We start from the raw sequence: 14037 nt of genomic DNA on the forward strand, positions 1-14037 counted from the left end.
TAGGAGACTGGGTAAGATGCTGGTCGAAGGTCTGGTCCAATTCTAAGACTGTATAGTCTTTGGATATCTCAACGTGCTTATATCAGTCTTCAGGGGCTAGCTGATTACTGTTCTTGTTTTCATCCTAAGAGAACAGAAATCAGTGTTTCCTCACAGTGGGAAGAGCCTGTGAACATGTAGGAAAGAGAAGACAGCTGCCTGCAAGCCAAGGAGAGAGGCCTTAGAATAAAGCAGAACTGCTGACACCTTGACCTTGGACTTCCAGTCTCTAGGACTGTGAGAAATGCATTGTTTAAGCCATCCAATCGGTGGTACTCTGCTATGGTAACCCTGGCAAACCAACACAGACCTTCTCTGTCTGGAGTGATTTGGATGAAGTTTATCTGCCTAAGCCAGGAAATACTCTTATCTACAAAGAGACTCGGCAGGAAAAAAAAAAAAGTCACTTTCCTAACAACTGTAGACTCTGTTGATACAGTGATTCAGTGTCTGGGTATTTATCTGAAGGAAACAAAAACACTAACTTGAAAAGACATATAGGACTTCCCTAGTGGTCCAGTGGTTAAGAATCTGCCTGCCATGCAGGGGACGAGGGTTCGATCCTTGGTCCAGGAAGATTCCACATGCCATGCAGCCACAAACGGAGCCCACCTCACAACTACTGAAGCCGGGTACTCTAGAGCCTGGGCTCCACAACAAGAGAAGCCCCTGCAAGGAGCACGCTCGCACCGAAACTAGAGAGCAGCCCCTGCTTGCCACAGCTTGAGGAAGTCCGTGCACAGCAAGGAAGACCCAGAGCAGCCAAAAATAAAATAAATAAAGTTTTAAAAAGATATATGCACCCCATATGCACTGCAGTGTTACTTAACGATAGCCAAGATATGGAAACAAGCTAAATGTCCATCAACTGATAAAAGCATAAAGAAAATATGGTATACAAAAAGAAGGACATCTTGCCATTTGCATTAACATGGATGGTCCTTGAGGTCATTATGGTAAGTGAAATAAACCAGACAGAAAAATTAAATACTGTATGATCTCACACTTACATGGAATCTAAAACCAACAAAAAAGCCCAAACCAAGCTCAGAGATATAGAGAACAGACTGGTGGTTGCCAGAGGCATGGGGTAGGGCTAGGTGAAAGGATTCAAAAGGTATAAATTTCTGGTTATAAAATAAATAAGTCATGGGATGTAATGTACAGCATGGTGATTTTAGTCAACAACACTGTCTCATATTTGAAAGTTACTAAGAGAGTAAATCATAACAGTTGTTACCACAAGAAAAAAAAATTGTAACTTTGTGCGGTGACAGATGTTAACTAGACTTACTGTGATGATCATTTTACAATATATACATACATCAAGTCATTATGTCCTACATCTGAAACTGATATAATGTTGCATGTCAGTTACATCTTAACTGAGTGTAGGTAGCCAGTGGACAAGAGGCTCATTCCCATCGGCTGCAATTCCAGTGCAGGTAAGCCTTATGAAAATCAGTGAGGAGCACTTGATTAGGAGCCCTTGATGTCAAACTCCCCTCACTTAATTAACTAAACTAACTCAGGTAGGCCTAATGCTAAGTGAGAGGCTTGCTTTCTGGAGCCTATGAAGAGTAAGTTCATTGTGTTGTTGTTTTCCCCTTTATGCTCTTTTGTATTTTTTGTATTTTCTACTTGAGCTCTGAACTGAAACAAAGAAGAAAGAAAAACATATAATGCTTTTAACATTTCTTAAATGTTTTAAAAACATGTTTTATTCTGAGTCAACAAAACAAAGCATGAGTCTTTTCCCTTGAAGCAGCTTTTATGTGCGCTGGAGAAGTCGACAAAAAAGCAAGAATGAAGGAAAGCTTTAAAACACATGGCCAGGGTCTTCCCTGGTGGTCCAGGGCCCGGGTTCCATCCCTGGTTGGGAAGCTAAGATCCCACAAGCTGAACGGTGTGGCCAAAAATAAATAAATAAATAAATAAAATAAGAAGAAAACACATGGTCAGGATCACTGTTTACTCAGAAGAAAAGTAAATTCATATAATAAGACACCTTTTCAACAATCATTTTTATGCTTTCTCCATTTTACACATCTGCCAATTTACAGACATTCGGGGAACATAAGTAGAAAGATCACTTTGCTGAAACATTAGTTTTCTTTACAATTACAACATGAATTACCTTCATGTCCACTGTCGGGTCACCTTGCAGCAGCGTCCACTCATACTGGACGATGGCGTGGTCATCTGTGCTTTCTCGGCCATCCAGAATCACGCCATCTGTGGGCAGATGCAAAACGACATCCTGCCCTGCCTTGCTGAGTGGAGGCTTGTCCTTTTCTGTGAAAGAAAATAAATAATTCATAAGCGAGATGATTCCCTATTTTTTCTCCTTTACTATGAGAGGTATTTTTGCCAAGAGGATGTATGGCAACTGAAAATTATTTTCTTATTTTCATTGCAATAAATTAAATATGGAAAGTTAAGGTAAGTTCTTGGATTCACATAAAATTCACATAGAAATGCTTGGAATCAAATTTTCATATAGGAAAACAGAAGACGTTCATAGCTTCTTACTAGTTTTTATAAGGGAAGCCGACAGAATTTGAGATATCCTAAAATATTAATAGCAAACAAGTGTGTACTGATATTTAGCTTTTCTCCTTCATGGTAAGTTTCACTGTGTCCACTAAATACTAAACATGATTAACAGCTGCTCCAGGGATGGTTGATAGATGTCATCAGATACAGAAAACATTCTTAAGATCACAATTGTGGATATTTTACTTGATTTAAGCATCTTATTAGTAAACTTATGCAAATCCACATATATTTTGATGAAGCTTAGTAATTTCTTTTTTGATGTGGACCATTGTTAAAGTCTCCATTGAATTTATTACAGTATTTCTTCTGTTTCATGTTTTGGTTTTTTGGCCATGAGGCATGTCGGATCTTAGTTCCCCGACCAAGGACCAAACCTGCACCCTCCGCCCCCCACCGCCGCACTGGAAGGTGAAGTCCTAACCACTGGGCCACCCGGGAAGTCCCAGAAACAGTAATTTAGCTGGGAAAAAACTCTGCAGGCTTTTGTAATACATCCTTGTTGGCATCCACTATCTCTTCCTCCTCTTGAAGAAGGGATTCATAAGGCCTGGACTCCATCTCGGGCCTGTCCTGCTGGGCGTGCATGGCCACCTCTCCAGTGGACTCTGAACTCTGTGCTTAGCACCTATGGGAATGACAATGGAAGGATAAGACCCCCTCTGGGCAGGGGAATCTTGAAGATCACATCCAGGTTACTCATTGCCTAAGAGGAAACGTACCATAATCACCCCTGTCTCCGGACAGGTCATAAGTTTTTTTCCCGTATCTCTCAGGATGTAATCACAGGCTTATCAATTATTAACTGGTTTGAATGTGACCATGGGCTTATTGATTATTAACTCTTTGGAATGTAACTGTGGGCTTATTGATAATTAACTGTTTGAACACATAACATGTAAATGGTGGGGTTATTGTAGTTGTATTTACCCTTCCTTTGTTTATGTAAGTCTCAAGGAAATTGGGGTGGTGGTTGGACACGTACACAAGGGGTATAAAAGATTTTCACAAATGCTGGTCGGGGTCCTTGGCTAAGAGGAGACTCTGCCTTGGGCCTGCTGGTGTAATAAACTGCACTCCACTATCTGCATTGTCCTTCTGAGTGAGTTTGTTTCCTGGAAAGCATGGCTATAACATTTGGTGCATGGGCTGGGAATCTCCTCACTTTGAGGAGACAAGTCTCATTTGAGGCCACCCCGAGGCTTTGTGGCTTGAATCTCCTAGAGGGGGAAGGCGCCTCACCCCTCTGGAAGAATTCAGCCTTTCAAAGCCCGGTTTCTTCGCTTTGACAGATAATGAAAGGCAGCAGGGAACTGAGCACTCAGGTGAGGAGGAACCCACCCGGCACGGTGGAAGAGGGGGCCTGATCACCCCCCTGGGAGGAACTAGAAGGAGCGGGGATCCACAGGAGCCTGGAATAGGTAAGCAGCAACGATTGCTTGGTACATAGGTCGACGAGCGTGCTAGGGTTTAGGAAGGAAATTGGTGAAGGTCATTTAGGAGGTGTGTCCACGCGGTCTCAGGGAAAATTATTACCAAGCGATCGCCAGGGGATTTTTAGGATAGGAAACTGGTCCTTGTATGCTCGTATTCTGCCCTCCCCCAGGAGGTGTCCCGTCTGCTGTGAAATTCTTGACCCCCTCGGAATTGTTAGGCTAGAAGGAGGGGGATACAGAAGTGAGTATAAATTGGCTTTTCTGGAGATAGCCTGGGACATGGGCTATTTAACCCATCTGTGTTTTCATCTGCACCTGATCTAGCCCACCAAGGCAGAATGGACTTCAAGGGAGAAACAGTCTTGGACCATGTGATGTTCTGGTTCAGCTGTGCTGACCGGCGGGTGAAGACATGCCGATCCCCCTTCTCCTTCTGGGATCTGGCAGGTAAGGCTCTTCTCACCCCAATTAGGAAGGAGGCAGAATGGCAATTTAAGTGTCATGGAGTGGAAATATCAGAAGTACATAGGATACTGAGAACTTCGTAGACAGAATGAAAAGGAAATGTAGAAGAAGGTCCGAGAAGGTAAGCAAGATGGGGGGAAGTGAATCTAAGGCAACTGTATTGGAGTGCATGATTAAAAATTTAAAGAAGGGATTAGGAAGAGACTATGGGGTGAAGATGAAGCCTAACTGCCTCCACATACTCTGTGAGGTCGAGTGGCCCCCTTTGGGAGCAGGATGGCCACCAGAGAACACCATGAACTTAAAAATGTGAGGCTGCCAGTGTTAATACCATGACAGGCGGCCTGGACCTAAGTTTTAGCTTCCCCCGAAATGGTAAGATTCCCTAACCCCATCAGGTAACCTGGAGCCAGCCAATCAATATGCGCCCAGTAAGAAACAAAGGGAGAGCTGAAAAGCCCGCGAATGCCCAGGTTTGAAAAAGCCCGCAAAAGTCTGTACCAATAGAAATGCTTTGCAAACATGTAACCAATCCGCTTAAGCCAGCTACTAACCGCTTATGCATATTTATAAATTTGTGTAACAGCTTGGGCTCAGCGCTTTCTGACCCTGCACCACTGTGATGGTTGTAGCAGAAGGCCCTGACTCGAGTCAGTAATAAACTTCCCTTTTTTTGCGAGTTGCATTGTCTTGGAAGCCTTCTCTCTTCCCGCTCGGGGATTTGGACATCGGGCATAACATTTGGGGGCTCGTCCGGGATCCCTTGACCGGGAGAAGAGAACACTTACAGGACAAAGGGGAAGGATAAATAATAACACCAGTGCTCAGGAAAGTCCAGAGTAAATTCAAGGCCCTGCTGGGGAGCAGGAAGGTATCTGGCACAGAAGAAAGGCTTTCTATAAAGGGGGGCTAGCCGGCATAAGACCGAGGCCAGCGGACGCGCTGGGAGGCAGCCGACTCCGCAGGAAAGAAAGGTCCTCTCCCGCCCCCGAGTCTGGTGAACAGCGGACGCCATTAGGTAAGGTGAATCTGCTACTGGGAGGCAAGAAAATTCAGGGGGCCCGAAAACCCAGCGCTGTGTCGTCAGCCGACGTTTGTTTGTCCGTGTGTTTGTCTTCGGCTCTCCGTGTTTTTGTGTGTGCTGGCATTGTCTCTAGTCTTGTACTCTTCTGGTGCATCCTTCTTTTCTCTCTTCTGACTTATTCCCCTTCTCTTCTTCTCTGATCTGCCCTCAACTCCTTTTCTTTTTGGGAGTTTCAGTGAACAGGCGAACGGTTGTGGGGGCAATTGATGAATCCTGGCCAGGGCTACACTCTGGCGGACTCTGAAGGCCCTACAATAAGTGAGCCTCAGTAACTAGAGCCCGACCGGGTGAAACTCTCCTTTAACATCCCTAACTGAGGACGTGGCCTAAAATTCTTCTTGTGGGCACGGGTCAGGCACTTAAAGGCCATTAGGGCGCCTGCCACTTGAAGACTCCCGTGAGAGGATAAAGGGGTCACGGAACGGGCTAGAAACCCCTAGGGTGCCCGCCCCCAGCAAGAAAACTTCCGTGCAACGACGCAGGCACATAAACAGTTCCAAAAGCATGCCATAAGCCCAACCTCTTGGCCGCCACCACTCCCAGTAGGATTTTTGGTGGTCGTTCTCAGTGACTTCCTCTCTCTCTCTTCCTTACCATTTATTCTTTGACCATGGGTCAGGGAGAATCTACCCCACTTTCTCTCATGACTGGCCATTTTTTGGATGTCAGGGCCAGGGCCCATAACTTGTCTTTGCTAATCAAGAAAAGTAAATTAATAACATTTTGTTCTGCAGAGTGGCCTGCCTTTCGGGTTGGATGGCCTCTGGAAGGCACCTTTCAACCGTCCATCATACAGGCTGTGAAGGAGAAGATTATGGCTCCTGATCCCTGGGGCCATCCGAGTCAGGTCCCCTATGTCATGGTCTGGCAGGATCTAGTGGAAAATCCGCCTAAATGGTTAAAACCTTTCATTCACAAACTTCTTAGTTCCTCCAATTCACAGGTCCTGGTGATGGAGACCCTCCTGGAGGAAACCCAAAAGAAAGAGGACCCAAAACCAGTCCTTCAGGAATCATCTTATCCAAACCTCATAGATCTAGAAACGGAGATAAGGCCTCCGCCATATGTGCCCTCCTTGCAACCCCCTCCGAGGAGAGAAGCTCCCACAGGTGAACCGAGAGGTTTAAGAGGGTCAACGGGAACCGACCGTGAGGGGGGACCGGCATCGGGGACCTGGGGAAAAACTAAGGGAGATAAGGGTAAGCAAGACCCTGGGGACCCAGAGTTACCTTCATCCACTGTTCAGGCGCTCCCCGTCCAAGTGTGACCAGCTAACCCGGACGGAGAGTGAACCTATCAGTACTGGCCCTTTTCCACGAGTGACCTGTACAATTGGAAGACCCAAAACCCTCCTTTCTCAGAGAAACCCCAAGGCCTCATTGACCTCTTAGATTCCATTTTGTTCACTCACAACCCCACCTGGGATGATTGTCAGCAGCTGTTGCAGGTGCTCTTCACCACAGAAGAATGGGAGTGAATTCTGGCAGAGGTGCGGAAACAGGTCCCGGGGGTCAACGGGAGGCCAACCGCCCAGCCTCATCTCGTGGACGAGGGGTTTTCTCTGTTGCGGCCTAACTGGGATTTTGAGCGGGTGGAAGGTAGGGAGCGTCTCCGACGTACGCCAGACTCTAATGGCTGGCCTGCGGGCTGCAGCAAGAAAGCCGATGAATCTGGCAAAGGTAAATCTAGTAAGGCAAGAGCCCACTGAAAGCCCGGCAGCCTTCCTAGAGAGGCTGATGGAAGCTTTCAGGCAATATACACCTATGGACCCCCAGGCTGAGGAGTCACGTGCTGCAGTTCTGTTAGCGTTTGTAAATCAGGCAGCCCCAGATATTAGGAAGAAATTACAAAAGGTAGAGGGATTGGGAGAACAGACAATACAGGATTTACTGAAAGTAGCTGAAAAGGTATTTAATAATAGGGAGACCCCAGAAGAAAGGGAAGAACGAATTCGACGGGAGGAAAGGGAATTAGCTGAGAAGATCAGGAAAGAAGATAGGGAACATAGGGCGAAGGAAAACCGGAAGAACCAGAGAGAGCTGGCAAAGATTCTTTTTGCGGGGATGAAGGCCGGAACAGAATTGAGGGAGCCTCGAGACTCCCGGACGGGAGAAAAAGAAAAACCAAAAAGGCAGGCCCTAAGAAGGATCAGTGCGCCTACTACAAAGAACAGGGGCACTGAAAAAACCAGTGCCCTAAGAGGGACTCAAAGTGAGGAATGACCCAGAGAGAGAAAATCCCCCCCTGGAACTCGAGTTCTATATGCAGGGGAAGACAGTGACTAGGGGAGTCAAGACTCGGCACCCCTCCCCGAGTCCTGGGTAACCATACATGTGGAGGGGAAACCCATTGGCTTCATGGTAGATACTGGCGCCCAACACTCTGTTTTAAATAAAAAACTGGGACTAATGTCTAAGAAAACCAGCTTAGTGCAAGGAGCCACGGGGACAAAAAGATATTGTTGGACCACAGAACGGAAAGTAAATCTGGGGACCCACCAGGTGTCCCATTCGTTTTTGGTGATACCAGAATGCCCAGCCCCTCTACTTGGAAGAGACTTGTTGACTAAAGTTAATGCTCAGATCCATTTTGACCCTGGGGGAATGTCAGTCACGGATGGACTTGGACAACCGATACATGTCTTGTCCCTAGCCTTAAGAGATGAATACAGACTTTTTGCGCCTAAGCCCTTGGAGACCATAGCACTAGATGTACAACCGTGGGTCCATAAATACCCATTGGCCTGGGCAGAAACGGCAGGGATGGGACTAGCCAAACAGAGACATCCGGTCGTCATCGAGGTAAAGGCCGAGGCAGTTCCTGTGAGGGTGAAACAATACCCCATGAGCCAGGAAGCTCGGCGGGGGATCACTCCCCACATTCGACGTCTCATGGATGCCAGAATTCTCAGGCGATGCCAATCCCCTTGGAACAACCCCTTACTGCCGGTGAAGAAGCCGGGGGGACAGATTACAGACCTGTCCAAGACCTGCAAGAAGTCAACAAATGGGTGAGTGACATACACCCAACTGTCCCTAACCCATATACCCTCCTGAGCAGTTTGCTGCCTGAGTACACTTGGTACACTGTGTTGGACTTGAAGGATGCCTTTTTCAGCCTACCCCTGGTGGCCCAGAGCCAGGAGATATTTGCCTTTGAGTGGACTGACGGGGAGGGCCAACCGGTAGTACAATTAACTTGGACCCGCCTCCCACAGAGGTTCAAGAACTCCCCTACCTTGTTTAATGAGGCTCTGAGTGAGGACCTCTACGAATATCCGGCTTGCCACTCAGAGGTCATTCTGCTACAATATGTAGATGATCTCATGTTGGCTGGAACCACAGAGGAGGCATGCAGCCGTGCCACCGGGGACCTCTTACAGACCCTAGGCATCTTGGGGTATTACGCTAGCGCAAAGAAGGCACAAATAGCCCGACAAGAGGTCACCTATTTGGGGTATAAGATCAGGCAGGGACAAAGGTGGCTAACTCAGGCCATGAAAGAAACAGTATTGCAGATACCAGACCCCCAAACCCCTTGCCATGTGAGAGTTTCTGGGGACTGTTGGATATTGCAGACTGTGGATTATGGGGTTTACTGAGAAGGCCCGGCCCTTGTATGAGGGAAGTAAAGAGACCCCAAACTGGACTTGGACTGAGCCAATGAAACAGGCTTTCCAGACACTCAGACAGGCCCTACTAGAAGCCCCAGCCCTTGCCCTGCCTAACCCAAATAAGCCATCCCAGCTGTTTGTAGATGAAAAGCACAGAATAGGAAAGGGGGTCTTGACGCAACGATGGCGACCGTGGAAGCGGCCGGTAGCATACCTTTCGAAGCGATTAGACCCGGTGGCCGCTGGGTGGCCCCCTTGCCTTCGCATCATTGCAGCTACAGCCCTCGTCCGCGATGCTGACAAGTTGACATATGGACAGCAACTCTTGGTTTACACCCCCCACGCTGTTGAAGGTGTTCTAAAGCAGCCGCCAGGAAAGTGGATCTCCAATGCCCGCTTGACACACTACCAGGCCTTGCTGCTCGATGCTCCACGGGTGCGTTTTCAGACCCCTTGCCTCCTTAATCTGGCCACGCTTCTACCTAATCCAGAGAAGGACTGCCCTCTCCTTGATTGCAGCGAGATACTGGCTGAGGCCCTGGCGGCACGAAAAGACTTAACTGATGTACCCCTAAGCAACAGTGAGCTAGTATGGTTCACTGATGGGAGCAGCTATGTAAAAGATGGGCAAAGGAAGGCGGGAGTCACCTTAGTTGATGATTCAGGGCAGACGATATGGGCTGAGACACTTCCCCCAAACACTTCTGCACAAAAAGCAGAATTGATTGCCCTAATACAGGCTCTAGAGCAAGCCAAAGGGAAGAGAGTCACCATTTTTACTGACAGCCGATATGCTTTCAGCACTGCCCATATTCAAGGTCCCATATACCAAGAAAGGGGATTTCGGACAGCTGAGGGAAAAGAGGTCACAAATCTGCCCGAGATTCGCAGGCTCCTGGAAGCTGTCCAACTACCCCGGGCAGTAGCTATAGTACATGTCCCCGGTCACCAGAAAGAAGACCCTAAGGCGCGGGGCAATCGTGCCGCTGATGCGGCCGCTTGAGAACCGGCTAGCCGGGACTATGCTGCCCTCATGTTAGCCGTGGGACTTCCACCTCCTGGTATGGGGACTCTGCCACCAGTTCCCGACTATTCCCTCCCTGATCTCGCCTGGATCAACGAGGATACCACCCTCCAGAAGGATGACCAAGATGGATGGTACCGAGACCAAAACAACAACCTGATACTGCCTGCCACCCTGGGTCATCACCTATGTGAACACCTGCACACAACTACACACTTGGGAGAAAAAAGGACCCTAACACTTCTCCAGACGGCCTGCCTGAGGTTCCCTCGACAAAATGCAACTGTACGAGAGATAATTCAAGCCTGCGAAGCGTGCCAGCCGATGAGGGCAGAGAAGAAGCAGCACTCGGGAACGAGGTACCGAGGGGAGGAGCCAGGGCAACACTGGGAGATAGATTTCACTGAGGTAAGGCCAGGCAAGTACGGGTACCGCTATCTGTTGGTTCTGGTAGATACCTTCTCGGGGTGGATGGAAGCTTTCCCCACTAAGGGAGAGGCAGCAATAGTGGTTGCTAAAAAGATCTTAGAGGAGATAGTGCCTAGGTATGGGCTGCCAGTGACTATGGGTTCTGATAACGGACCTGCCTTTGTGAGCCAGATTGTACAAGGGCTGGCCCAAGCTCTGGGGACGAAATGGAAGTTACATTGCAAATATAATCCCCAGAGCTCAGGACAGGTTGAGAGAATGAATCGGACCCTAAAAGAAACTTTGACAAAGTTGGCAATAGAGACTGGCAGGGACCGGGTGACCCTCCTCCCCTTTGCACTCTTTCGGGCGCGTAACACCCCTTATAAGCTGAATCTTACTCCTTTTGAGATTCTGTATGGAAGACCCCCTCCTGTGTATCCTATTTTCGAAGGAAAATGCCTGCCACCCCCTACTTTGGGACAATTCCAGCAAACTCTGATGGCATTAAGTAAGGTGCATAACCATGTTTGGAAATTGATTCGAGAGATACACGAGGGCCAAAACAAGAGGGCCCTCCCCTCACATAATATTGGCCCAGGTGATTGGGTTTGGGTAAAACGACACCAATCTAAAGTATTAGAACCTAGATGGAAAGGCCCTTATGTTGTTCTCCTTACCACTCCTACTGCTGTCAAGGTCGACGGGATTGGACCCTGGGTTCACTGCAATCACGTGCGGCAAGCCACACCGGAAGAACAGGAAAAAGCACGAGCAGAATGGAAGGCGAGTCCTCACCCGTCAAATCCTTTGAAATTGAAACTCGCCCGCCGGGAGGCCTCCTAATTCTCCTGCTGATGGCAGCTCTCATCGACCCAGGAGCGACCAGTCATAACCCCCATCAACCTGCTAAGATCACCTGGAAACTCAACGATGGGCAAACTCATGAGCTGCTCAATGAGACCTCAGGAATCCACCCTCCGAATACCTGGTGGCCGGACCTGAACTTTGACCTCTCAAGCCTCTTCGCAAAGCAGGACGGTGTCTATGATAAGTACTATAGGGATGGGATAAAAAACCATAGGTTGGGGTTCTGGGCTTGCCCTGGCTATGTAAGAAATAACTGGAAAACCTGTGGTGGCATAGAAAGCTATTATTGCAGGAGTTGGAGTTGTGTGACCTCTTGTGATGGACCCCAGAGGTGGGATGTCGGAAACAGAGATCTAGTTATCTTCACCTTCAAGGACCGTAGACACCAAGGGCCTCAGGTACGAGTATAATTTAACCAGGAACGGGCGAAAAAAGAAAACCGCTGGACCTCAGGACTGATTGGGGTTTTCAGCTTCATGTAAATTGGCCCGGCCTCTACCCAGGTGAGCTTTTAATCATTAAACAGGTTATTGAGCCAGTGCAGGTACATAGTTTAGGTACCAATCTGGTCAAAACATTACAGGGGCACAAGGCGACCCCCAAGTCAACCACCTTCAGACCAAGCTCGCCGGGAACATTTAACATCTCCTCTACCCCGAGCCTCAGAGGCAAACTGACGGAAACCCCTGGCCCTCTGGCTGTTACCATTAGTTCAGCAATTCAGGACCCCCTATGGGCCTTAGTGAATGCAGCCTTTACAGTCTTAAACCATACCAACCCTAATGCGATCCAGTTCTGTTGGCTTTGTTATAATCTTCCCCCACCCTTCTATGAGGCCACAGGCCTCAATGTCTCTTACCACTTGTCTTCAGGCCGGAACCCACCCCAATGCCGATGGAAAGAACGCAAGATTAGTCTCACAATGAATGAAGTTTGGGGACAAGGACTCTGGGCACAGTGCCACGTGATAAAACTCTCCTTTGTGCCCGGACTATTAGTAACCTATGCTTACACGGCAAAAATTGGATTGTGCCAGAGGTTGGGGGTCGGTGGATTTGTTCATATACTGGGCTAACCCCATGTTTAAATGTAAAGGTTTTTAACCAGAGTCGAGAATTCTGTGTCCTGGTTGCTGTAATGCCAAAAATCTTATACCACTCTGAAGAGGTTATGTACTCACATTGGGACCGGGAATTGCTAAGACAAAAGAGCCAATCAGTGCGATCACCATAGCAACCTTGTTCAGTCTTGGGCTGGCAGGAGCAGGGACAGGGATAGCTTCACTATCTCTGCAAGGCCAAGGGTTTTCCTCCCTACGAGCCGCCATAGATGAAGATATAACTCTCATAGAAAAATCAATCAGCCACTTAGAGAAGTCTCTGACTTCCTTGTCTGAGGTGGTCTTGCAGAATAGGAGAGGATTAGACTTGATTTTTCTCCAACAGGGTGGGGTCTGCGCGGCTCTGGGAGAAGAATGTTGTTTCTATGCAGACCATACAGGAGTGGTAAGAGAATCTATGGCAAAAGTGAGAGAAGGGCTGGTGCAACGAAAGAGGGAACGGGAGGCCCAACAGGGATGGTTTGAGTCTTGGTTTCAACGCTCCCCCTGGCTGACCACCTTAGTTTCCACCCTCCTGGGCCCGCTTATAGTGCTATTATTAACACTTACATTTGGCCCTTGTATTTTAAACTGGCTAATGTCATTTATTAAAGAACATCTAAATACTATTCAGATTATGGTATTGAGGCAGCAATATCAGATGGTAGCCCAGGATGAAGAGAAAGATTCCTCTACAGGAACAACAAGACAGGGGGGAATGTGAGGCTGCCAGGGTTAATACCATGACAGGCGGCCTGGACCTAAGTTTTAGCTTCCCCCGAAATGGTAAGATTCCCTAACCCCATCAGGTAACCTGGAGCCAACCAATCAATATGCGCCCAGTAAGAAACAAAGGGAGAGCTGAAAAGCCCGCGAACGCCCAGGTTTGAAAAAGCCCGCGAAAGTCTGTACCAATAGAATTGCTTTGCAAACATGTAACCAATCCGCTTAAGCCAGCTACTAACCGCTTATGCATATCTTATAAATTTGTGTAACAGCTTGGGCTCAGCGCTTTCTGACCCTGCACCACTGTGATGGTTGTGGCAGAAGGCCACTGGCTCGAGTCAGTAATAAACTTCCCTTTTTTGGGAGTTGCATTGTCTTGGAAACCTCTCTTCCCGATCGGGGATTCGAACATCGGGCATAACAAAAAATAGTGGAAGCAATCTACACAGTAGTCACAGGAGAGCCAGGACACCTGGATCAATATCCATCTATTGACTCATGGCTAGGGTTAGCTTGAGACCCTCCTACTTGGACAAGGTTCTGTACCAGAAGGCAAAGGGAAAAATATTAATGGCACAAAAATTGACTGATGATAAAAAAGGAAATTCTCCAGGATTTGGATGGGGATGACCTGACCCCTCCCCCATGCTGGAGAATGATGCGCCTGCCTCCCAGTGCTTCACCAGGACGGGAGGCCACCTTAATGACCGATCAAGG

At 48.0% G+C, this 14037-nt stretch overlaps 1 protein-coding gene across 1 annotated transcript in view; it reads right to left on the minus strand.

Annotated features, from left to right (window-relative positions):
• The window catches only part of LOC136162895 (low-density lipoprotein receptor-related protein 11-like), an 84311-nt gene that overhangs the window by 37635 nt on the left and 32639 nt on the right, over positions 1–14037 (minus strand). The window contains exon 3 of the mRNA XM_065927320.1: positions 2177–2334. Within this exon, the coding sequence (XP_065783392.1) occupies positions 2177–2334 (158 nt within the window). The remainder of the gene's footprint in view (positions 1–2176; positions 2335–14037) is intronic.

The sequence above is a fragment of the Muntiacus reevesi genome, chromosome 3 (genome assembly GCF_963930625.1).
Source record: "Muntiacus reevesi chromosome 3, mMunRee1.1, whole genome shotgun sequence".
NCBI classification, from domain to species: Eukaryota; Metazoa; Chordata; class Mammalia; order Artiodactyla; family Cervidae; genus Muntiacus; species Muntiacus reevesi.